Source organism: Trichoderma breve, chromosome 2 (genome assembly GCF_028502605.1).
Source record: "Trichoderma breve strain T069 chromosome 2, whole genome shotgun sequence".
NCBI classification, from domain to species: Eukaryota; Fungi; Ascomycota; class Sordariomycetes; order Hypocreales; family Hypocreaceae; genus Trichoderma; species Trichoderma breve.
In genome coordinates this window covers 4,894,221-4,917,334 of record NC_079233.1, presented here as the reverse complement: position 1 = coordinate 4,917,334, position 23,114 = coordinate 4,894,221, and the positions used below count along the sequence as shown (strand labels likewise).

Sequence of the window (23,114 nt, the reverse complement as noted above, 5' to 3'; positions counted from 1 at the left end):
TCTCCTCCGAGTTATCTTTTCCCAATCTCATACGGAGTACATCTTTCTCTGTAAACAAGCTAAGGAAAAAGCCTTGGCCACTCTTTGGTATTGACCACGAAGGCGAAGGCGAGTTTGATTTACCCAAGTGGGGAGACGGAGGGGTGTTGGTGTTTCCCAAGTCTAAGAATGATCGAGGAAAAGTCCATGTTGGTCGACCAACAGCAAAATGGAACCCTGCCTCCATTCCTGTCAGGACAGGGCGAAAGTAAGAAAAAGAAAAGAAGGAGCAAGAAAGAAGGAATAGCCTGGGAGATCCGGGAGGGAACCAACACGAACCACGAGAGCTGTATGGTTCACCTTGGCCCGATCCTGCGGAGACTTTTGAGAGGCAAGAAGTCGCCGCCGTTTAATCAAACTGTAGGTAGACTTTGTTGAGCGCGATCCGTCTAGAGGCGTGGAGATCTACGCAAATTGACAGCATTTGGTGTGGTGTCCCGGCCGCGCCCGTGGCCAGACTTTATGGAGTTTGCGCCTATAATATTGTTGGTATAAAACCTATGAGAGAGAGGCTAAGAAGGTAATGCGATGGCCGTCATGGATTTGAGATTCTTGATTCCTCATATGCGGAGCCGTGGATATTCCTTTGGCTCACAATCGTCGACGATGGAGAGCAACGGACGGATTTTCGTCCTAGATAACTGTAGAAGTAAGCGTCCTGCTCGCATTATGATCTGAACTCTGATTTCCCTGGGGACAGGCGACTACTTACTGGCTCTGGACCGTCATCGATGTCACTTAAGCCCCAAGCACTTCGCCCCTTTCGTCGACTTAGGGGAGTAGGCGACTACCTACTCGTATGATGAAACTGGTTGACGACCTTTTGTGGGAATATCCCCAGACGGAGCGCAGTGACAAGCCTCCGCAGACTATTCTGTCAACGGAAACGAGAAGAAAACGGCCCTTCTGCGCACGGCAGAGCAAATTTAGGCAGTGCACATGATGGGGGACTAGGAAACTATCCGCAATAGTCGATAGACTCGAAAGAAGCACTGTACACTTGGTGCTCCTTGACATGGAGAGCTCTTCTTCTCGCTTGGCACTTCCTTGCTGGGATTAGACTGCAAGCCTCATGAAGAATGCAAAAGCTCTCGAACGCCCTCTTTTCTCCTGACCCCCCTCCTCTAGATTTACGTACAATGCACGGAGGTGTAGATGGCCGGCAATTGACTGGCTTGATTGATTGCTATGACCATGCCTCCTGTTTTAGTCTTGCCTTGGATTGCTTGTAGAGTGTGTGGGTGTGAGCGTCCAATGGTCGCCATCGAGAAGACGAGGGACCCATGTGATAGGCACGAGCGCTGTTCTCGGCTTTGGTGACATCCGCCGAGATCATCAGGAAAAGAGTATGGCGCCTCTCGAAAGAAACTAAGGCGTGCGGGTGATGTGCAATCGGGCTTTGGGCTAGACATCCGCTCCTGGAGCCGGCGTTTGTCACGACCAAAGATGATCATCTGTGATTTGCTCCATTGCTTTGAAAGCATAATTGGCATGGATGAGCTTCCACCCGTCCATCAGTGGAAGGGGAGGGCTCGAGTCAAGATGGATGGAGTAGTATGTTTCTTGGAGTGCTATTGGCTGGCTGGGTCGAATGCTGCTCGTAATCATCTCATACGCTTGCATGAAAAGGGCTGGCACTGAGGCGAACTCGGCGGCACAATGGGCAATGCCGAGCCGTGAATTACACCGTGGGCTGTGGAGGTTGGCGCCAAGTGGGCAGCAACGGTGCGGCCTTGGCCCGTGAGCTCCGCGAGAAGCAAGAAGGGCACGCCCCCAGAAGGCAGCCCTGTAACAGATTTGCAACCAGGGATAGGGCGCAGAGCGAGCTAAGCAGGTATAAATGAGGGTCAACAGGAAGGGATCACGGATGGGGTCGGGATGGGGCACGATAGAAGCTATCCAGGGGGAGGGGGAGTTGCTTCTTCGAGTTCATCCTCCTAGTCCACATGTCAAGCATCGACCGTTGATCGGAGTAACAAAAGTACCAGAGCACTAATATCCTTGTTCTGTTCGGTACAGATGGGCAAGACTCTGCGGAGTTCTTAGCGGTCAGATGAAGTTTAGATATCATAGTAGAGTAGTCAAGAGCCTTGTATCCGGCATCATCCCATTTGCCAGTGTCTGCATGCGCATGGCCGTTGCAAGCATGAGCAACATAAGAGAACCAATGGAAGAAGAAAGCAGTGGTACCTTCATTTGGCCGGCCTCCGTTTATCCAGGCATAACCAGGCTGTGGATGGAAGGGGATCCGCAGGCGCTGGGACTTTGAACTCGGGATCGATCATCTTTGTTCCTGAGTCTGATCGTTACCTTCCGTTCGACACTCTGTCACGGCATAGAGCGGATCCGCCAGATCCAGCGGTTGTGTGGCAATTCTCAACATGCTTGGGCCGTGTTATCCCGGGGAGAAAGGCTCTAGCGTGACTCCTCATCTGAGTAGAAGCTAACATTTAGCTAATGGTGTGACTCGTCTCACCATAGAGTTCGTAGGGAAAGCTACTTAGGCCATGAGCTCGTAACCGAATGCTCTGGTCAAGAATCTTGAAATCTAGTTCGCATAAACAGTGTAATTCTTCAATAGGTAGGTATACGTGTGGCTGGATTTCCCAGACGTGAGCGACTTCTGGAATGCGGAGCAAAGGGGGGATTGGGATTGGTCCAGAGCGGATGGTGTACGGTATATTGCAGAGTGAAGCGTTGATGGATATTGGTCCTGTGCCTAGCTATCACCCAAGAAGATCAAGGATGGCTATGCTGGTCGATCGCGAAGGAGCGTTTGAATAGTGAAAGGGGCGGCTTGCAGATGGTGCACTGTAGGGGAATGAGGAGAAGTGACGTAGTCAAGGTACATGATTCGATAGTGCAATCAAATGAAACTTGATTACGCGGCAGAATCTCCTCAAGCCGTTGAAGAGACACAGAATCGATGAGTAGATGTCGGCTATCTCATGCTTTAACGCCTTGCGGCGGACATCGTGGACGCATATTGTTTGATTTCTCAATCATGGTTCGCCAACGATCAAGAGTCAGCAAGCCGCCAGGCCATTTGAGACGCAGACTCAGAAAAAATGGGCAAGGGAGATTGAAGACGAGTGTGTGAGTGGAGAAGCACGGGACAAAGGGCGAGAAGAGCCAGCCGAAACAAGGCCCAACAATCCGGTAGCGCCCATTTTGCATGCACTGAAGAAGCATCCAGATGGATTGCGAGGTCACACAGAGCTAGCAAGTTGAAGACAGCACGCCGGCTTCTATTCTTTGGCGTATCATTCGATCGTTGGTCGCCTCGCGGCTAATGAGACGACTTGTTGACGCGGCTAGAGGTGTGAGCTGCGGTGGGATCTTTGAAATATAACAGAAATGGGGCAGAGCCACTGCAGAAATGGCTGCAAAGTCGGCGCTTAGATGTGAATAAGAACAACGATCAGCAAACGTGAGGATCCGCCATCGTAATAGCCGCCGGTTAGGGGCCACCTGATGAACGATGACAGCTAGGAATATGAAGCTCGCCCAGATGTCCGCAAACGGCGATAAAGCGAGAGGTGTAGAAAAAGCGAGAAATTTGTGCGCAAGGAAGAAAGCGGCGCGAAAGTGAGATACGTCTGGTGGTGCAGATACTTGTTGGCCGAGACACAACGTTCCATGCCTCTGACCTACAGCGACCAACAGCACAGCGTGCAAATCACGCAAACAGGGACAAGGAGAGGTCAGGAGAGAGGCCAGGGGAAAGGCCACTGGTAGTAACCAAACTGTCCTGCTGGTGTTTATTTGCGCATGTTGGCGAATAGAATGAGGGCAGTTGCATTTCTCAAACGGCACCAAGCAAGGCTGTGGGATGGCTCAACTCAAGGCTGCCTTGATGGGTTTGAGTTTGGCAGAGGTCCCAGACTGCGGCAAGGCAGGGTAGGGCCGCTTCTTTAGGCCGCAGATCAAACAACAGTGCAGTAAATCTCGTAAGAGAGACAAATTGCAAGTATTCGCGTGACAGAAGTACGACATACACCGGAGAAACACCAAATGACCTGAGGCTAAGATAGTCATCGCAGGAGGCAAAGTAGCAGCCCAGCGCTCAATGCGGCACCGAGAGCCCCCGACGGGAGTGGTGCACAGAAGGCAGGCATCCTGATACTAATCTGTCTCTTGGCCAACACATTTTTCTCTTGTGATGGATGGTTGTGTGTTGGCCGTGCAGGAGGGAAGTCTGTAGTTACAGCACAGGCTCGCTTATGGCGCTGTCGGTACCCAATGGCAGGCCCTTTCACAGCGGGTAGACGCGCGCGTATGTGTTCTGCTTCGGGCCTAGCGCGCCTGTCCGGAGCGGTCGCCCATTGGCCGGGCAGGGGCTGTGCGGGCAGTCGCAGGGATACCTGGCCCAGTGGAGGGGGCGTGCGTCACTGTCGTCCAATGTGAGTCGAATATACCCCTACTAGCGCGTCCCGACGGCTCGGATCGCACTATCTTAGTACGCAGTAGCGCAGTGGAGCGCTGCGCCATCAGATGAGTGGTCAGACGCGGGGCCGAACTCTCTTGTTTCGTCCGCCTGAGCCAGCAGTGCGACTGAGAGAAAAAAAAGTGCTGCCTTTCGGCCAGATTGGCTTCCCCCCTTACCCGGTCTCCAAGACGGATCATACAGGCGCATGGGCTGGCCCATCAGTCTCGGCTTCTTTCTCCCTATTGATGGTCTTGGTTGGGCAAGTGATTCGTTCATCCCACTTCAGGTTTCCCCTCCGTCGTACTGCCACCACTCAAATGCGTGCAGATAAGGGCATGGGAGACGGTGTGGCGCCACCGCCCAACACTGTCGTCAGTCGGCGGTCATCTCTCCGACTCCCCATGTTGGCACTCCACATTTAGTGATGTGCCGTAATTGGACTTGCGGTGCGACCATTCTGGAAGTGCTGAGCTGTGCGTGCGGCCGGAGCCAGAAACAGCCTTGGCTAACGGGAGAGATTTCGAGCGTTGGCACGATCGCGTCGGCAGTGCCATGAGTGCCATGAGTTGCCATGAGCCATGAGCCATGAGCCATGAGAGCCATGCCTCCTGTTGGTGAGCTCTACAGCGGAAGCAAGGAGAGGCAGGCCAACCGTTACCGTTTTGGGTCTGTATGCATGGCCACGGAACTGCATATCCCAAGGCCAGGCATCTCCCTCGGTCACTGCCACAAAGAGCACCGTTGCTTCTCGGACGACGTCCGTATAGTTCCCCATACGGGCTGGCTTGTCGTGGCCTAGAACCAAAAGTCCATTACTCCGCCGCCGCGAGGTTTGAGAATGGTACGGTACGGTCCCGACAGCGTGGAAATTGAGGCATGGCCGCCGCGTTGATACCACTCTGGACGGGGGTATCGGACAGAACAGGTGCGACCTTTGAAATCTCGAGCAATATGTACGGGTGGGCCACAATGAGTACTCGTACCTATCCGAGAGACTCGTTCCTCTCGAGCACCAAGTCTTGTCTGTTTGTCATGCCCCTTGCGCTTAGGCCTTTCGCTTGACTCGGTCAATGATTGACAGGCTTAGCGTTTTCATAGGGCGATTTAAACATGAACGCCGCACTGTCCTAAGTGGGACTTGAATATCTCACCAAGTGAACCAAGTAAGGAGCTGAACGCTAGCATCTCAGCAAGCAGCCATGTCTGAAGCATGGTCTAGATGAGAGACAAAGGAATGTTATTGTAGTTCTTATAAGCAAAGAATTGAAAAAAAAGGCAAAAAGGGCAAAAGAGGCAAAGGCAGACAACAAAAGCAGCAGTAGCAGCAGCAGCAGCTCGGTCATGCCGCTGGTGTTGAAGAACGGCCGACGTCTGGTATGAGATTTGATTGAGGAACAGTGCTGCGCTAGAGGCGTCAAGAGTAGATTGTGTGAAGCCGTGCGCCTGAGCACGGAGCGTGTCGTGGCAAGCTTCCACTGCGCTAATTAGCCTTGGCACCTATTGAAAATACACAATGGCCTACACTAGCAGGCCATTGAATGGTGTGATGCGGTTGATTGAATGCCCAGTGGATGAGCGAGCGACAGACTTAGCATTCCCTTGGCTACCAGTCACAATCCACCTGATGGACACTGGACAGCTTATTTGATCAGCACTTTGATGTCGTCGTGCCCCTTTCAGGGGTATCCATCTCGATAGATATTGGTGACTCTCGTCATTTCACAGTTTGTGACTGGGCAAACCCACTGATCGGAGCTAGGCGGGGAAGAAGCATAAACAGCCGCACGCACGATAATCGTAGGCGGTAGATCAGATACGAGTACCTAGGTTGCCATGGACTAGGCAAATGCCGCCGCCTTCCGAAGATACGCGGCTGTCGTTCGTGACGGGTATTCGCTGGCTTCCATGATCGTCTGTCTTGTAAGTCGATAGCGGGAACATTGTACAGAGATGCTGTCGAGGGTATTCGTCTAGACTGTCTAGCCATGGATGCTAGCTCACTGAACGTGGAGCAGAGGCTTTTGAGACTTTGTCGCTGAGATGGAACATGAGCGCTAGCGGCACTGTGAATCAGATGCTAGCTTGAGGAAATATCAAAGGGCACAGGACACAATCGAAAGCTAGCCCTGGCGTGGGACACCATGGCTTCCATTGTCGGATGGATCTTGCGCTCTAGTGCCACGTATTCTGACGGACCACTAGCAAGCATCGTCGCAGATGGTTTGCGCGCAGCAGGCGCTGTATCAGAGCGTACTCGTATGCTATTCGTACAGTCCTAGGATAAGGAATTAGTCGTAGGTCGTCAGTATCGATTCCATGGAAGCAGATGGGTCGCAGTTTGGGCCGCACTGTGGATGAACGTCCATGGCAGTGCTGAAGTGGTCTCTGGTCAAGGCAGACTGGAGGAGATTTGCGCTTTACTGCCTGCAGCACAGGTAGGAGCCACTAAGGTACATGCACACGTACGAGGACTCGCACAGCAGTAAGGTACCGCCGTACCCTGACCTTCTTTTCCCCGGTTGTCGCAATAATGAATCGGAGTCCGGAGCAAGGCAAGGTACCGGGTTCGTAGAAAATACAGACAGGTGCGCTCCTGCGGTTAGGATGAGCTGTGGAATGAACGCCCAGCATACGAGGTACTGGTGAATACTTCTACTCGGGAATGCCATTGACTAAAGCCAGAGTACCTCAGGTGTACTGATACTACTACCTTGACCACCATTGGAAGGCAGGAGTGTGCGAAAGTACCGAGGCCTGAGACCAGAGACCCTTGAACCATTGCGTCCATTTTCGAGAGAAAGAGCGCTAGTCCTGTTGAGGAAGACACTTCAGCCAAAACGAAACAGCCCTAAACTCGCCTGAATTCTGATTTCCAATTCTCCACCCCCAAGCGGAGCCTGATCTCTGCCACTCCAAGCTATTGAGGCTCCCTCATTTTCTCTCCATCTGTCACATTCATGCTAACAGAGTGGTCGCTAGTACGATCTCGGCAATCGATGCGTCTCTCTTTTGCTCTGCCTCTGCCTCTGATGTGATGCGCTGGCCCTCTGCCCTATGCCGGGGCGTGATCTGCCAGCCCACGAAGAACCTCCGCACCCTTACCAGCAAAATCTGCCTCCAGCTTGACGCTCGTGGCGGCTGCCTCTGCCTTGGATACGATTCTCCCCCGGCGTCATTTAGAATCTTCTTTGCCGCCTCTTTCAGTCCTGCCAAGATTTCGGAGAGATTAAGTTGATCTTTTGCTTTCCCGCCGGCTGCATCGGGGTCCTAACTTGGGGAAAGACGCGGCTATCACCTCTCGCCGTTACTTTGGCGTGCCTGATGACACCTCATCTAGCTAGCCTCTACACGTATTCGTGATGCGGTCGAGTGCTGATGAGCCTGTTCTCAGAGGCAGGGTACGAGCCAGCTTCTACTGGATCTATTTGGATGCGAACGCCTCTCGAGCTGTTGGGATTACATCGCGACTGTGTGTTTTGGGATTTGAGGGCAACTTGCCGGATACGTCAGTGGCACCTTGAATTGCTTTTTTCTCGTCTCAGCTGCTCAAGGTACCTTGCGCACGAGCATCTGCCTGCCTAGGTAGATCTATCTCTACAGTATCATCTGGGCATTACCCCTCATGGCCCCCTTTCGTCTTGGGTAAGTTTTGCTGTGCCAGACACGCAGGCTTCCGTCATCCAAGCACTGTGACCCGCGGCCATGATGCAACCAGAGACAGCAAATTAGGTCTGATATTGGGGCATATTGGCAATCACTCTCAGTTGCCCGTGCTCACTGATCGCCGGCCCGGGAGATGGCGAATTGATGACTGTCTAGTGTCCCCGCCGCTGCTATTGATTGTTCTCTGCCTTCATCTCCTCGGATTTGGCTGCTATTACGTTGCTATTGTCATGTGTCCACCGTATACGCTTGATTTTACACTCGTCGCACTCGATGCAGAGGCACTCGGAGTCTCCTGGAGAACGTCCGCGCACGCCCCTACCGTTTCTCCAACATGCTCTAGAGCGACATGCCCCCATCTCCAGTTCCGCACGCCTCGGCGGCTATCTCATGCACAACAGTGTCTCCCACTGTATGTACATTAACCACTGCCAGCCCTGTCCGTATTGACCGGGGACCCTGGCTCAAGCCATACGACTCTAACCACACTCCCCGAACCCCCTGGTCAACTAGGATCTGACGCTTGATCCCTGCGCCAGGTAGCACGCACTAGGCCACGGCTCGTATGTACTTGTACTGATTCCCGTGCTTGTCGACTCACGGCCCTGCAACCATGGAGAGCTCACCCGGCTCTTGATCTGAGCCTCCATTTATACAAAGAGTCTTGCCATCTCTTCCTGTTTCCGACTTCCTCACAAGGCTCTCTTCTTCATCTGCCGTTTCTACACCTGTCCTGGCTTCCCCAGCTAGATCATCTCCAACTTTATCGTTATACCTTTGACCAACCACGGCCGCGGCCACGGTAGGCAGAATTCCTCAAATCTTTGGCGGCTCATTATCGCTATTGCAAAACTGCCCACCCCTCCTTCACCTACAATCGCCCTCTCTCAAATACATAAACGTGCCGCTCTACGGACTTGAAGCGACAACTTTGTTTCTTCTTACAAGTCGCATTTTCCTTTTATTTCCCCCATTTTACTTCTCAATTACCTTCTTTGCACCCCCACCTGGCATACCGTCCAAGGTACAGGTATCATCTACCATCAGTCATTGACTTTTGCGCCATCGCAAAGAATTGACTCTTGACAAGCTCTGCAGCTGCATTGCCGCCGCTACCCAACCAAAGAGAAACCTTGGCTGTGTTTTTTTTTTAACGCCCAAGGATTCCTATCCAACGTGCCGCTTGCATGAACATGGTAGAGCAACAACAGTATATTCCTGCAGGTTTACCACACACAGGTGACCTGGCAGGATCCCACGACTTGTCTGAGGCCAGATCCATCGCGCCTGCAGGCACTTCAGCCTATCCGGAAGTGGCCCCTTTCTCAGCAGTAAGTCTTGCACGCCTTTTCCCTTTTCACACAGCAAACCTCCCAAAAGAGATCAATGCCTGATCCTTTGCCGTCCTGTTTCTCCGTCTGCTCTCCCCTCACAGCTCCGGCCAGGGTTGTAAGCTTACCAATCGTCCGTTTTCGCAGGTTTCCTCCTTCAACATCCCTGCCCCGTGCGACTCTAGCCTTCTCACTCCCATCTCCACGACAAGCTCTCCCCCACTGCACCAGATCCGCAAATTGGCACCGCAGTATCCTCCTCCTCCGAGCACCCCTTATACCCAAGTGCCAACCCCGCCTGGAAGCTCCAAGATGTATCACCAGCCGTGGAACAACCAGTTCGACATGCACAACCAAAACGCGCCGAATGGCTCGCCTATGAATAGCCAGGTGCCGGTGACATCGGACTTCTACATTCCTGAAGATCGCCGCACGCCCAACCCGCCAACAGAGCCCTACTACGGGTCCTTCAGCGTGTCTGAAGGCCCGGATACGCAGTCAATGCACAACCAAGGACCGCCCTCATACTACGTTCCCATGGAGATGGGCAACCAAAACTCCATGATGATACGTGAACCTCGTCATCTGCCCGTGGAACCGCACCCCCGTGACGTCTCCCACCCAGCATCTCTGCTCGTGCAGTCTCACCCATCACACTCTTACAACGTTCGACGGGCCAGCACAGATGACCGCAGCTACACCAGTCGTGCCGACACCGTTCGACGCTCCTCCAGCGGCTCTCCTCGTCGACGCTCTGCAACTCAGGGCAGCACACGAGTGAATAAGAAGTCGAGGTCGTCCAAGAGGGGCGGCGGTTCACTTCGCAGCCAGGCTGATCCTAGCGATGAGCACAAGAACTGCTATGGCCAAGAAATCCCTCCTCCCATCAAAAAGGGGTGCCCCGAAGAGGAGCGCTGCATCTTCGAGTCAAGGTGGAGGCATCGCTCCCAGAGGGGACAGGACATGTGGGACAGTATCCAGGCCGACTTTGAGAAAAAGTTCAACAAGAAGCACGGCAAAGAAATGCTCCAAATGAAATTCAAACGCGGTCGGTCCAAGTTCTATGATTGGCTTCCAGAAGATGTAAGTACAACCCCACCACGCCATCGCCTTTGAAAACGTAGGCAATGCTAACTACTGCGTTCCATCAAATAGTTAAGAATACTACAAGCCGCTTTTAAGAGGGTCGAAAAGGAGAGATATCAAATCATCCTTGACCGCTTCCATGAGATGGGTGGCTCCCGGAACATGCTGCTGAGCGCGAGCGACATTGAGATTAAGATTGTCAACGATCTGAAATGGGAAGAGGCCATATACATTGATGGCCTTGACGATTGCATCCGTCGCCGCCGCAAAACCATTGTCAAGAAACGGTCAACTGGCCGAGGAGAACCGGGTGGTGACGTTCCTGTGAGCGACGACATGCTGCGAATTTCCCAGACGCCCCACAACGAGGACGACGTGATTAATCAAGTATACGGACGACAAGATCGCTGGGATGAAGACATGTCCTCTGTAAACGGCGAAATGATGGACTCAACAAACCTGTGGGAGAACCGGGCTCCCATGAAGATTGAGCCAGACACAGAGCACATGGCGCGGGTGCACAGCAACACAAACGGCCACCCCATTGGGATCCGACCAGTGCCAGTGTACCATCCAGCCCCAAAGGCACCTTGAAGGGGGCTCTTGCATGACTTACATGGGAGATGGCACGATAATGTCAGCGGTATAGAACAGCGCATGCATTGGATGGATGGATGGATGGATGGAAGGAAGGCTTGGCTGGAGGGTTGGCATGGGAATGCTCCATTTGTTTCTTTTGTTTTGTTTCATTGTTTAGAATGCTCCAATCTTCTCGACGAAGAATCAACACTCCCTCTGGATTACCCACATGTTACTTTTCAGATTTCTGTTGTCCTCGTGTATATTTTTCTGGTTTCCTCTTGTTTTCTACTCTTCGTCTGTAACCTTTAATCTCTCACCTTGTCCCTTTTCTATTTCTGTCTTTTCTACTTTTCCTTGCTTTGACGGTCGAACAACCGGGGAACTGGGGGGAAAAACTCGGGATGGCTCAAGATGGATACAATCTCACGATATGCCTGGATGCATCATGTTGGCTCACTGACTTTATGTTGCCTTGCCCACAGGCACTGGGACCATGGACATAGTAAACAATTGTATAGATATGATTAATCAATACAACTCTAAAGCTTCAATACCACCATAAAAAAGACTACAGTACCTATTAATTTGAGCACATGTGAAATGAATTTTGCAAGATACCTGACTGCGGGTGGTATCGGTATCGGTGTTAACGCAATCGGCGATAGAGAGCGGCTGAGTACTAGGCAGGTACTAGAATCACTCGATGGCTTACCGCATCTACCTGTGCGAGTACAGTACCTTGTGCTACCTGTACCTAATGGAGGACGTGTAGAAGGAAGCGCGTCCAACGTGTTCAAGGCGAACTTGTGGGCCGCATGCGGGTGTGGCATTGTCGCTGCAGATGACAACATGGAAGACTGCTAGCCAGCGGGGATGCTCCTACGTGGCCGTCCTTCAGCACCTTGAAACGGCGGAGGACGAAGCCCGAGCAAGACGAGCGCCTGGTCAGTGCAGGTCTTGACGTGCACTGTGTGATATGCACTGTACATTGACAACGGGAACCCGTGGGATCCCGGCGTAATACCTTATCTCTCGCCGTCATCACCCCTCCTGCAACACAACAACGCGGCTCTTCCTGAACCCCGGCCATTCACATTCGAGAAGACGACGGACGAAATGGCCTGTTGTTCCCGCAGCGCCACCGTCACCAGGCCCTTTTGTTGTCCTTTTTTCCCCTCTGTGCGAGCCACGCCCTCCAAACAGCAGAGAAAAGCGAGCAAAGAGAAGAAAAACGCAAGGGAGGGAGGGGGCCGACCAGGTTGCAGCATGTCGAACTTGCAGGGCCAGGTGAGATGGGCAAGGCATCTCGTCCATTCACAGCGTCCAAGAGGCGCCGAGCGGACACCGTCAGGCAGGCAGGCATGCAGCTGCGGGCTGGCCAGCCAATTCGCGACGAGACCACACCACCAGTTCCCAACTGTCGGGTTCGCGCCTTGCCTGACGCAGAAGAGGCTGCATCACGAACCCTGGAAGGGGGCAAAAGGACGACGAGGGGGAGGTGAGAAGACGATGTCGCTGCCGCATGTTGCTGTACTGGTACTGCACACAGTACGAGGGATGGGGTGACGGCAAGGGATGGGAGGGAGCAGAAGCCAAACCAGGAAAAAGAAAAAAAAAAAGGGCAAGGGACATGCGGCTCTTTGCTTCTCTTTGCTTTTTTCTCTGCGGCTGAGATCGAGCTGATGGTTTGTTTGCCTTTCCCTGCTGCTGAGGCGTCTTGATTTGTCTCAGTGTCTTTGGCCTTTTATTCGCCTAGTTGGAGTGGCTCGCTGCTGGATCGGCTGGCCGCCATTCAGCTGCACAGTCCCCCATCCGCCTGTGGCTCCGCTTTCGCACACTGTATCAGGTACTTTGCACATGCAGACGTGCACATGCGCCTGCCCAGCGCCCAGCCAAACACAAGCCATGCCGCCTGCCTCCCCCCGTTTACACAGTACGAGATTTACGAGTCTGTTGATTCTTTCAGGCCGCGGCACTCTCTCTCGTACATCCGTGGTCCCCCTTGGCCTGCTCGCATCGCCCACTGTGCTGGTGCTCCATGCTACTGTACCTTGCTGCTTTTCTTCATCCTCGACTCCATTGGCAATGGGACGCTCTGGCCCCAAACTTGGATTGTGCCGTTTCTGCGTCAGGTTGATGTGTTGAACTGAATGGTGGTACGTTGTGCGTCTCTTCCTCCTTTTCCTCTTCGGGGAAAATGGCACCAGCAGGTGGACAGAAAGTCCTGACACAGACGTGAATCCTACTTGCGTAGTAGTCCGGATATAGCGACCGGGCGGAGCAAAACAAAAGATACCCCAGGCACAGCGATTCCGGCCTCCGCGCGCTGTCCTGGTTCAGCTCATCACGACATGTCAATGCGAAATGCAAGATGATTTGCCACGAGGGTGGTCAGCACATGGATGGCCTGGAATCGCATCGCTTAGGAACTGGACCTGCTACGATCGCTGTAGACTTCCAGGTTTAGCAGTGGCAGTCCCTGGGCGTTGTCCGGGGGCAGTGAGCTCAGGAACAGCTGGGGCTGAGTCCGGGCTTGAGAAGCATGGATGGTCTGTTCAGATGCGCTAAGCGGAGGAAGCACAATTGCTCTGCTCAAACCCGGAATCTGGGGCGTCAAAGACGGCCGGCCCCGATTCTTGGATTTACCATTCGCAATCCTTCTGCTATTCATTTGTCATGTTACGAGAGACCTGGTCACTCCTAGCACTTACGGCTGGGCACATGGCACGAGGATACAGAGAGATATGGTGCCAGATGTGCCCACACTGTCACGGCGGAGCTGCGATTCCGAGTCATCGATGCCGCTCGCTAGGACAACAGGTCGATCTGCCAACGGGTCCCGTAGACCTTTAGCCGCCGAAAGACAGTGGACTCGGACGCTGCAGTGCTACTTGCACGAGCAAGTGTCCTCGATGCGCATTTCCGCGCATTCCCACTCCGATGGCCTTGTCCCCTTTCTTGCTGGCATTCTTCCTTCTTGTCTGCCTTTTTTGCCTGCATTTTCGGGCGGGTTTCGCGGATGACGGCACCCGCACTGTACGGAACACCCATGTCTTGCCCACCGCCCCTCCGTCCCGACAGTCTGGAAAATGACGCGGTGGAAAGTGGATTCGCAATTTGGGGTCCACGCCTCCCATGAAGAAGCAAAAACAAGAGAGAACGATTGGAGGACATGGTTGACTGGGAGCAAGGGGGCTGCCCTTCTCCCTCGTTCCTCGCTTTCCCTCCCCCCTTGAGTCTCTGGGCTTCATTTCCCCTCGAGAGAGCGGAAGAAACCAAGGTTTGGTGCGAGAACACTGCGGCATGACTTTCGGAGTACAAAATGGACACTTCGGCTGGGCGGCCGTGCGTTTTGCTCCTGTTAACGGCGCGCCCCGGCCGGTCGATCTACGGGGTCGCAATGCGGAGCCCGTGGCATCCTGGACGGAGTAGCGCTCCAAAAGACCGAACATGGCCCTAAGCGGCGCTCCATCGACCAAGATGGTCCTACGCAACACTGGTCGGCAAGACTAATTTGTCAATTTGTCAATTTGTCCACCTGTCCAATTTGTCCATTTGTGGCCGCGTATGAGTACAAGCACAGCGACATGCAAGAGTACATATGGGCGGGGACTGCGAATGCAGCGTACAAGCATTGACGGAGCAGTTCTATTCGACGAGGTCCATGTCCTTGAAAAAAATATCATAATCTGCTAATGGGCGCCCTCGTATACAGAATCGCAGGGATTGCGAGGTCAGCGAAAGAGTCAGGCCAGTTTATCCACCTGCACACTCGCAGGATGATGCAAGCATGCGTGTACCATGTGTTACGTGACAAGCAGGCACCTCTCAAATATGGCAGAGAGCCCGTGCCGAAGGCTGAAGATGTCGAGCGGCCTGCCGCATGACAAAGTTTGGTGGAACGTGCGACAGACACGAAAGTGCCGGCAACGCATCATCCATGTTTTCTGCCGTTTACTCGTACAATGCGGAGCAATTGCCCTAGAAGCAGGTCCAGGCAAATGTATTAAAGTGGCAAACATCGGATGAACGCAGGCGAGCGAATGCTACGGGGCCATGGCTACAGTACAGGGCCCTCGGAAGAAAAGGTAAAAAAGGGCAGACAGGAACAGGTTGCAGTGGCATGGCATCTGCAGCCTGCCCCGACTGTGCCGCTGCTGTTCGGGAGTTGTTTTGGGGGGACTTTGGTGTGAGTGGCCCCGGGTAGCAACGAGGTGCCGAGGCTGGGCGGAGAATGGTGCGATGTGCTGAGATTTGCGCAGAGTAAAAGGCGGTCCAAAAGCGACAGCCGTTGAATATCGGGCCTGGATGATGATGATCCACTCTGTTGTGTACAGCCAGCACTGTGAGAAGGCAAGCTGAACCGGAACCCGAGGCGCAACGCAATTGGAATTGGATTTCAAAGCATCCGTTTTTTTCCAAAGCTGGCCTGTTTGCGCTGCAGTTGTCCATATGCGACCTGCATGTCACTGGCAAGCCGACGATTTGAGCTCGGCAATAGTCCGCTTCGCAAGCGATGTTGTTGGCGCATGCTCATTCGCATCGCCGCCAATGAACGAGGCAGATTACGTGCCAACCGGAAGTCGCCTGAAGGGGAAATACATGGCGGGGACGTCACTTGTCACGGAGGAATGAAATGACGAGCCATTGCAACGCTGCTTACTTGTACTTGTACGTGTATTGAGATGAGGCGGTTTGGAATGAATGGATCAAATGCAATAGGATCCGTGACGTTTGGGGAGATTAGAATGAGTCTGACGCTATACTGGCTGTATATCCGTGGTTGTACGGATCTGCGCCACCTCCGCCCCGTGCGAGGACAGATCAGGCAGATGAAGTGACTGGGTACCTTGACGATAACTTGCATGGCCTGTGTGGCATGTGGCCGTGCCTATGTATGTAGATGGTGCCCTTTTTGGTGCCTTTGATGTAGCATTCGGCCATGGAAGCTTGACTTGTTTTTGTCACTCAGGTATGCCCTCATCCAATCTCCCCAATCTCCCTAATCTCCAGAAAGGTGACAAAATAAGCAGTGCATTGTTCCATCCCTGTGATCTTCCTGCGCTAAGGGAAAAGTGGCGCTGAGCGGGTAATTTTGATACCCCATGCTAGCTTTGGAGAGAAGGCTGAGAGAAGCGCTCACAGAGGACAAAATAAGCTGCGCATCTAGGCCCTGTGATTTCCCTGCGCTAACAGAGAATGAAACCGACTGGGTATTTGTGTCCCCCCATAGCAATCTGCATGAGGCGACAAAAGAGTTTGATGCTATTATTGCAGGTCCTCCTTACCTTGCCTACCTAGGCCTACGCAAATCCCCCAGGCCAAATACCATGTCTGCTTCCGTAGCGCATCGGCCGGCGGGAGAAAAGCCGGACGTTCATTTATCTTTTTGATCCTTGCATGGAATGGAATCCTGCTTCTATACAGAAAAAGAAGAAGGAAGCCAGTCACATCTCCTGTGCATACCGGTGTTTGTTCGGCATTTTGACTCATCTCCTTTTTTTTTCCTTCTCTCTCTTTGGACGTGGAACGAATCCTTCGTCAAGGCAGCCAAGAGAGAGCCCTGGAAATAACGTTAAGCCGAGAAAGGTGCTTCCATCCATTTGTAGCGAGCAAAGAAGTTCTGGGTTCATGTTTTCATCTTGCTGCGCTTGTATTGGCGAAAAGAGAGCAACAACCCTCCCTCCCCTCTCTTTTCTCTTTCCCACCCCCCTCCCCCCCTTGCATTTTGCAAAATCCGTAACCACCCCCCTCCTTTCAAAATCCGGCGCTTGTCCGTATTGAAGATGTGCCCAGCATGGGGGGGATCCTTTGTCTTTGTGTAGTGCATTTGTGTGCAACGATTGCGGAAGTAGTTCGCACTGGGTAATACGAAGATAGGAAGGTGGATGTACAGAGACACTCCCCCCTTCTTCTCTTTTGTTGTCTGGGGAGGGGTACAGTACAGGTGTGTGGGAGTTTGTTTGTATCTTCTTTTTTCTTTTCCTTTTTATGGTGAGGGTGTAGGGTTTTATTAGTATCATTGTTTTTCTGTTTATTATTCTCGATATTTGTAATTTATTTTTCTATTTTTTGCTTGAATTTATGGAGTCTATTTATTTCGTTGAACAGCCTGCCTTGCTATGGTTGTGGGTTGGGAGGGGCGTGCGGACAGGGACCTCTTGTACTGTACCCTCTCACTGTAGGTGGACTGCTAATAGCCGACAACCGCCAGGCGCTGGAGGTTACTAGGGGGTTGATGGCAACGCTACAGTATCAGCACCCTTTGATGCTGAGAGAGATGAAGGCATATCGCAGAAGGATTTATTGTTATTAATGCATGAATGAGAATAATTAATTGGCAAAGCTGTCCCTGTGTGCTGAATACTTGTACATACTGTTATGGTGTAAGTGATTAGTGCTGTATGCTGTAGTAGAAGCACCTCGTCTGTGCAAAACAAGATGTTGTCCTGTCAACGTTGAACATCAATACTATTCGAGCAAAGCACAACAAACCACTACGGGGGCATACAATGCTCAACTTTACTCTTTTCTCTCTTCAATACCAATATGTAAGGTACTTTCGTATTTTTCCTGTCTGTAACACGAGAAATGGCTTGAATGATTAAGTCTCCGCGTATGTCCCCGTCGAGTCTAAGTCGCTACACATGCCATTACGGCTACGAGCAGCAATCCCCCCAAAACCTTTACATTTTTTTGCCACTTTAGAAAATGAGCAAACGCAGAAATGCATGTGGCTGTCCCTCTGAGAGGGGGCAACAAAACGGACAAATGCCGTCCAGTTGGTCATCTGACGGTGCTCCATTCCTTCTCGGCACCATGCTTGCTTTGCTCCTAGGATTCCCTCCTCCTCAGATATACGAGGCAACTACTATCCGGTACACAAGAGGGCTGTGTGCATTATCTTGTTTTTTGCCGGGGGCAAATGAAAGAAGATCTCGGGGGCACTCGTGGGCGAATCAGATATTCCCCGACGAGAAGTTACACCGTAGGGGAAATATATCGCGAGATTGTTGGGGGGCGTTGCGTTTATGTGCCGAGTCGGCTTTTTTCTCTTCCCTGTGTTACCCTGGCCTTGCAAAGGTGCTTCTCTTTTCCAAACTCGTACGATGTACGTACTTGTAAATCATGGCTGTTTGACAAATAATGATCCTCGTCGACACACACGCCCCTTTCTTGACTTGGATAATCGTCGCGGATCGCCAGGTTTTTTGAAGGAAGCCGCCACAACGCGATATGCAGGTGAGGCGTTAAGTTGACCAACGCGGTGCCTAGATTAGTCCACCCTCCTCCCCCCTTTCAGCACTACTGTACAGAACGAACTTTCCGCTAGCATTTCCACAAGGCTGAGTGGGCTTCTTTTCTAGTAGACTCGAGATGTAATGTTACAGTACATGTAGCGTTTAGTCGGATCAAAGTTACGCTGAGGAGGCTTTTCACCTATAGTACGCCTTGAACTTGACAAGATTAAACGGTGTAGACCTATCCGGCACCAGCTTCCCGCCAGACTAAGAAGAGAAACGAACCGTTGAGATCCATTCTCGGGCGCACAATCCTGAAATGGGGGCCAGAATCAAGTAGATCCGTCCTTTCTTAGTGACCCATTGTCTTCTTTCTACATACCCCCCCTAACCAGGCTTTACTGTAAAAGAAGAAGAAGCGATCTAGCACCCACGAGGAGAGCCCTACAAGCTTCAGAGTTGCTCCGAGACCTCCGCTTTCGCCTTTTCAAAGCCCAGAGCGTAGCAAGTAATGGCGCTTTCTAGCGGGAGAATCGTTTGCACGCTAGGGGGGGTTGGGGGGATGGGGGAACTTGGTCCGGCCCCGACTAAGAAAGGAGAAAACATACTGTAGCCACTTTCATGGAGGAGAAAACAATCAGGTGGCTTGGAAGGGGGGAAAGACTCTGGAGAATGAGTAGTTACTCGTAACGGGCGAAGGCTGAAGGGTGAGCTTATAAGAAAAGAGTTCCTTTCTAGTTTAGTGTTGACAACTTGTGGCGGCTTCGTTTCGATGAGGCCACGTGGGAATGGGAAAATGGATCAGGGCGGGCGGACGTTTGAGGCGTGGCTTTTTGCGTTAGCAAAAGAGAGAACAATTGATACCCTTATTTTCTAGCATCGTCAGCGAGGCTCCATTGATGAGAGAGAAGGACGTTCATGAGAAGAAAGACGAACTTGAGAGCTTTCGAGGCTGGGCTATGGCCTCTCTCTATTCAGCGGCCCCTCCCCCCTTTGGGGTTTGTAACGGTAGAGGCGTGAGACATTTAGCGGCCACATCTTGCTTCTCCCTTCGGACGAGCTCGACTGTGGTTTTCATTTCCAGGCATCTCCACTGCGAGTGTCGGGGCAAATAACGTCGAGTACGCTCACGAGATTCACCAATGTAAAATCAATGACATAGATTCCAAGTCCTCGAGAATCCCGACTCCCCCGTATTCCCACTTGGAAAACAAAACTCACGACGGCTTCCGTCCCCAGAAGAAGATTAGAAAGGACAATTGACGATTTCGGATGTCTCAACAACTCGTACAAGCCTCGCCAACTCTTACGATTCGAAAAAAGGCCCTGTGTTTCACTACGGACAGCGCTAGGTCGATACCGGCCCTAAACGCCAGGCTTATTGTCCATCACCCGTCACTTCGCTGCACTGCGGATCCGATTTTAGCCCAATTGCTTTTTTTAATGATTTGCAATTCGCTTCGAACGGAGCGAACGAGGGCTTGTTATTAGTGGCTTTATTTTTTTTTTTTCGTGGCTGCAGTAGTATAGTTTGCATGTTGCTCCGTTCCGTTTTACGCTTCGGGGGGCCGGTTCGGTGTAACTGGACGGGGGCAGAAATTAGATTCAAAGTTGTCGTTGATCAGTTGCAAGGTACAGCAGTGCCGTCCATGACTCGACGACAATGGACCTCATGCCGTTGCCGTTGCCGCTATCAAAAGATACTTCGGGGAGAGACCATCCGTGGCGGAGAAAAAGGGGGTGAGATTCAGTAGTACGAGTACCCCCAAGATTTGACCGTTGATGTACATGGACATGGACATGGACACGCTTCGGAGTGAGAAAGAACGGAAAAGCCTCTAACTAAGCCCTTTCTCTTCCCCACAAGATGATCACCAAACCCCCATAAAACAAGGGGAGCTGTCAAAAAAGCCAACAACGTGCTTCAACGTCTGTCACCGGCCAAGCTTGATTGCACGGCACAAGGAGTCTAGGCGCTTGATAGAAACGGTGTTGGAAGCCGGAGCACGATACGATGCTCAGATGCAACGTCCGAATCTGGAAAGCTTTGCTACTTGCATGATCATGATTCATCACTGTTCAGTTCTAGTCGATCCGAAAGGTCGCGGCTTGTCCGATGTTCTCTCTCTCTCTCTCTGTCTCTCTTCGCGTCGCATCTACTGTACCTTATTTAGCACACAGGGCTGCATGACAATAACAACACAATACAAAATATCTGCGCAAATCCACTCTGCGGGTCATTCATGTATGTCCTTCAGCCATACGGGATTGAAGCCATCTGTAAATGCTGTACAGAGTCTAGCCCTTCGCCTGGCAGGCAAAAGAGTAAAAGAGCCGAGTCGAGTTCGAGGGTGTGCGTTGGCAGGCGACGCGGCAGCCCGGGATCTGGGCGTGGGCGCCACGAGCGTCTGGTGCGAATCACACAATCTCTCGTTTCTTTTCTTTTCTCGTCTTTTTTTATTTAACCCCCAAGTCGTTCTCCACCACCCTTTCGAGAAGGCTACATGGCCTATCAGCCATGTGATCTGGAGACGCCCGAATGTCGTTCGTCTCGCCAGATCCACACCCTGAACAAGAGCATCGGCGATTGCCAAAGAGGGAGAATTTTGTATGAACCACAATGGATGGACGGGTGTGTGTGTGTGTCGCAATTCATCGAGGTAGGGGAGGGGGCTTGCTTCGGACACACAAGGCCAAGGGCAACGTAGGTATGGAGTATCGGTAGTAGTACCACCCCTGGATGATCATGGCAGAGAAAAAAAAAATAAATGAAAAAAATCAACCAGAGACGACGACATCCGTAGGCGAGCGGAACGTGTCCGTTGGCGGGCTCATACTCGATCGGTCGACGTACAGATACAGATCCATCCCTCTTCGGCAGGGCCAGGCAGGCATCCGATCCCTTGTGCGAATTGAAGCTTGTCGCGGAAGACGAAAAACTGGCGCCTCTTTCTGCGGGCAAGGGGTCTAGCCTTGCCATGCCATGCCATCATTTCACCGTCCTAGCCTGAGTCGGGGATAGATGGCGATGCTTGAGCGAGTACTGGACCTATTCGTGCGTGGATGATCAGCCTTTCCGACCCCCCTCCCCCCTTGCTGGCGCCCCATTGTGAGATGAGACTTGAATGATCCCCTGACGGCTTTTCAACTAGCCAAGGGAACACAAAGAGGATCCAAGTACTCACAGTACGGATCTCAAACGTCGTGGACTGTGAGCGCTAATCTCGACTCCGGGGGCTTCGAGGGGGACCTTGTTCAGATTGGGCTCTTCGCGCCGGCCACGGGCACAAGACAGCGCCAGCCAGCAAGCCAGAGAAGCACAGCGATGGCGCGAACAATTTGACCGGCTGTCCTAGTGTGAGATGCTAGCACCAAAGATAATCTCCTAGTCCAGAGCCGTGCCACGGAAGAATGCGTGGAAGCCTTTTGGACTTGCTGCGAGCTAGGGCTAACGGGGAGAGGCATCCGGCGAGATAGTGGTTATTAGACCTGTACGATACTGTGCCTAGCCAGGTTGCTCAATGTGATGTGCGAAACAAGTCCGTTTTGCGGAGTGCCAAGATGGCTTACTGCTGTATTTGCGAAGAAGGGGTTGCGGTGCTGCGAGAAACGACTTACAGTAGTCGATACAGGAATGGATCAGAAACGCGCAAGTATCCACTGTCTCAACCAACACCTTTGGACATTCTCTCTCGCTTTCTCTCGCTTCCTATTGGAAAGGAGCCCCAAGAGGCAAACTGAAAGGCGGAGTCGGCAGCGCCTGGAGATGGATCTCGGATGGCAGTGTTGCGCATCGCCAGGCCCGTTATCGCGACCCGATTCACATAAGATTCCACCAATCCGTCCAAGCAAAAAGCGAACCTGAATCAGCAGAATTTCAGCCTTCCAGAAGCTGATGCTGACAGATTTAGCCCTATTCCATACATTGACATGCCGTAGCATCTACCGTACCTGGCCATGCCATTGACCACCCATCCCCATGCAGGCACAAATGGCAGCCGGAGTGAGCCTCGCTCTTCGGACGAACCACTAACGCCTCCCCCCTCGGCAGCGCCCCAAATCCCAGAAGCCTCGTGGACAATAAACCGACCGAAGTCCGCGTGGAGATTTGCCTTGGCCCTTGAAAGTCTCCATTGTACGAGAGCACTCATTAACCCGGACAAAATACATGGGCTTTTTTTCTTTGTTCTATTTCCTAGCGCAGTGGGGATGGGAGGCCGGGGAGATGGCGGATTTGCCCATTAGCAGCAGTTCGTGACCGGGGGGTGGGAGATGCGGAAACGAACGAAAAGCCTCACAGGGTCCGGGCTCGAATTAGCGCCGAGGAGAAAGGGAAAAAACTTGATGTTTTTTTGCCATGATTCTCTCTCAGCTGTGGGGGGAACGGAACACACTTATCGCTACTCGTACTCTTGTTGCTTGCCATGCATGTCCTGCTTGATACGCTCTACTTGGAGCAAGGTCGTGTGGGCTGGGCCTAGCTTGAGAGGAATGAGCTCGCTAGCAAGGTGATTCAAGGGATTACAGCACATACAACTCTCGTAAGGATTCATCTGCTGTCCTGCACTGATCTGAGCTGTGCTATAGACACACCTGTGGCATCATGGATGGGCAGTCTCGATGCTAGAAGCAGAGCTCTGATCCCTGCTTGCTCGTCTGCTCTCGCAAGCTCGAGTAAGATTTTGGCCAGATCCCATGCAGTTTCTGGGCAAATTTGCCTGCCAATGTACTCGTACATGTAGT

The 23,114-nt window shown here is 52.3% G+C and overlaps 1 protein-coding gene across 1 annotated transcript; it reads left to right on the top strand.

Annotated features, from left to right (window-relative positions):
* Positions 1-9,324: 9,324 nt before the first annotated feature.
* On the top strand, positions 9,325-11,142 carry T069G_03715 (uncharacterized protein; the record flags this gene model as incomplete). Its single annotated transcript, XM_056170925.1, has 3 exons — positions 9,325-9,462; positions 9,610-10,545; positions 10,618-11,142. The coding sequence occupies 3 exons, from the start codon at positions 9,325-9,327 to the stop codon at positions 11,140-11,142; spliced, it is 1,599 nt and encodes a 532-aa protein (XP_056031817.1).
* Between the last annotated feature and the right edge of the window lie 11,972 nt (positions 11,143-23,114).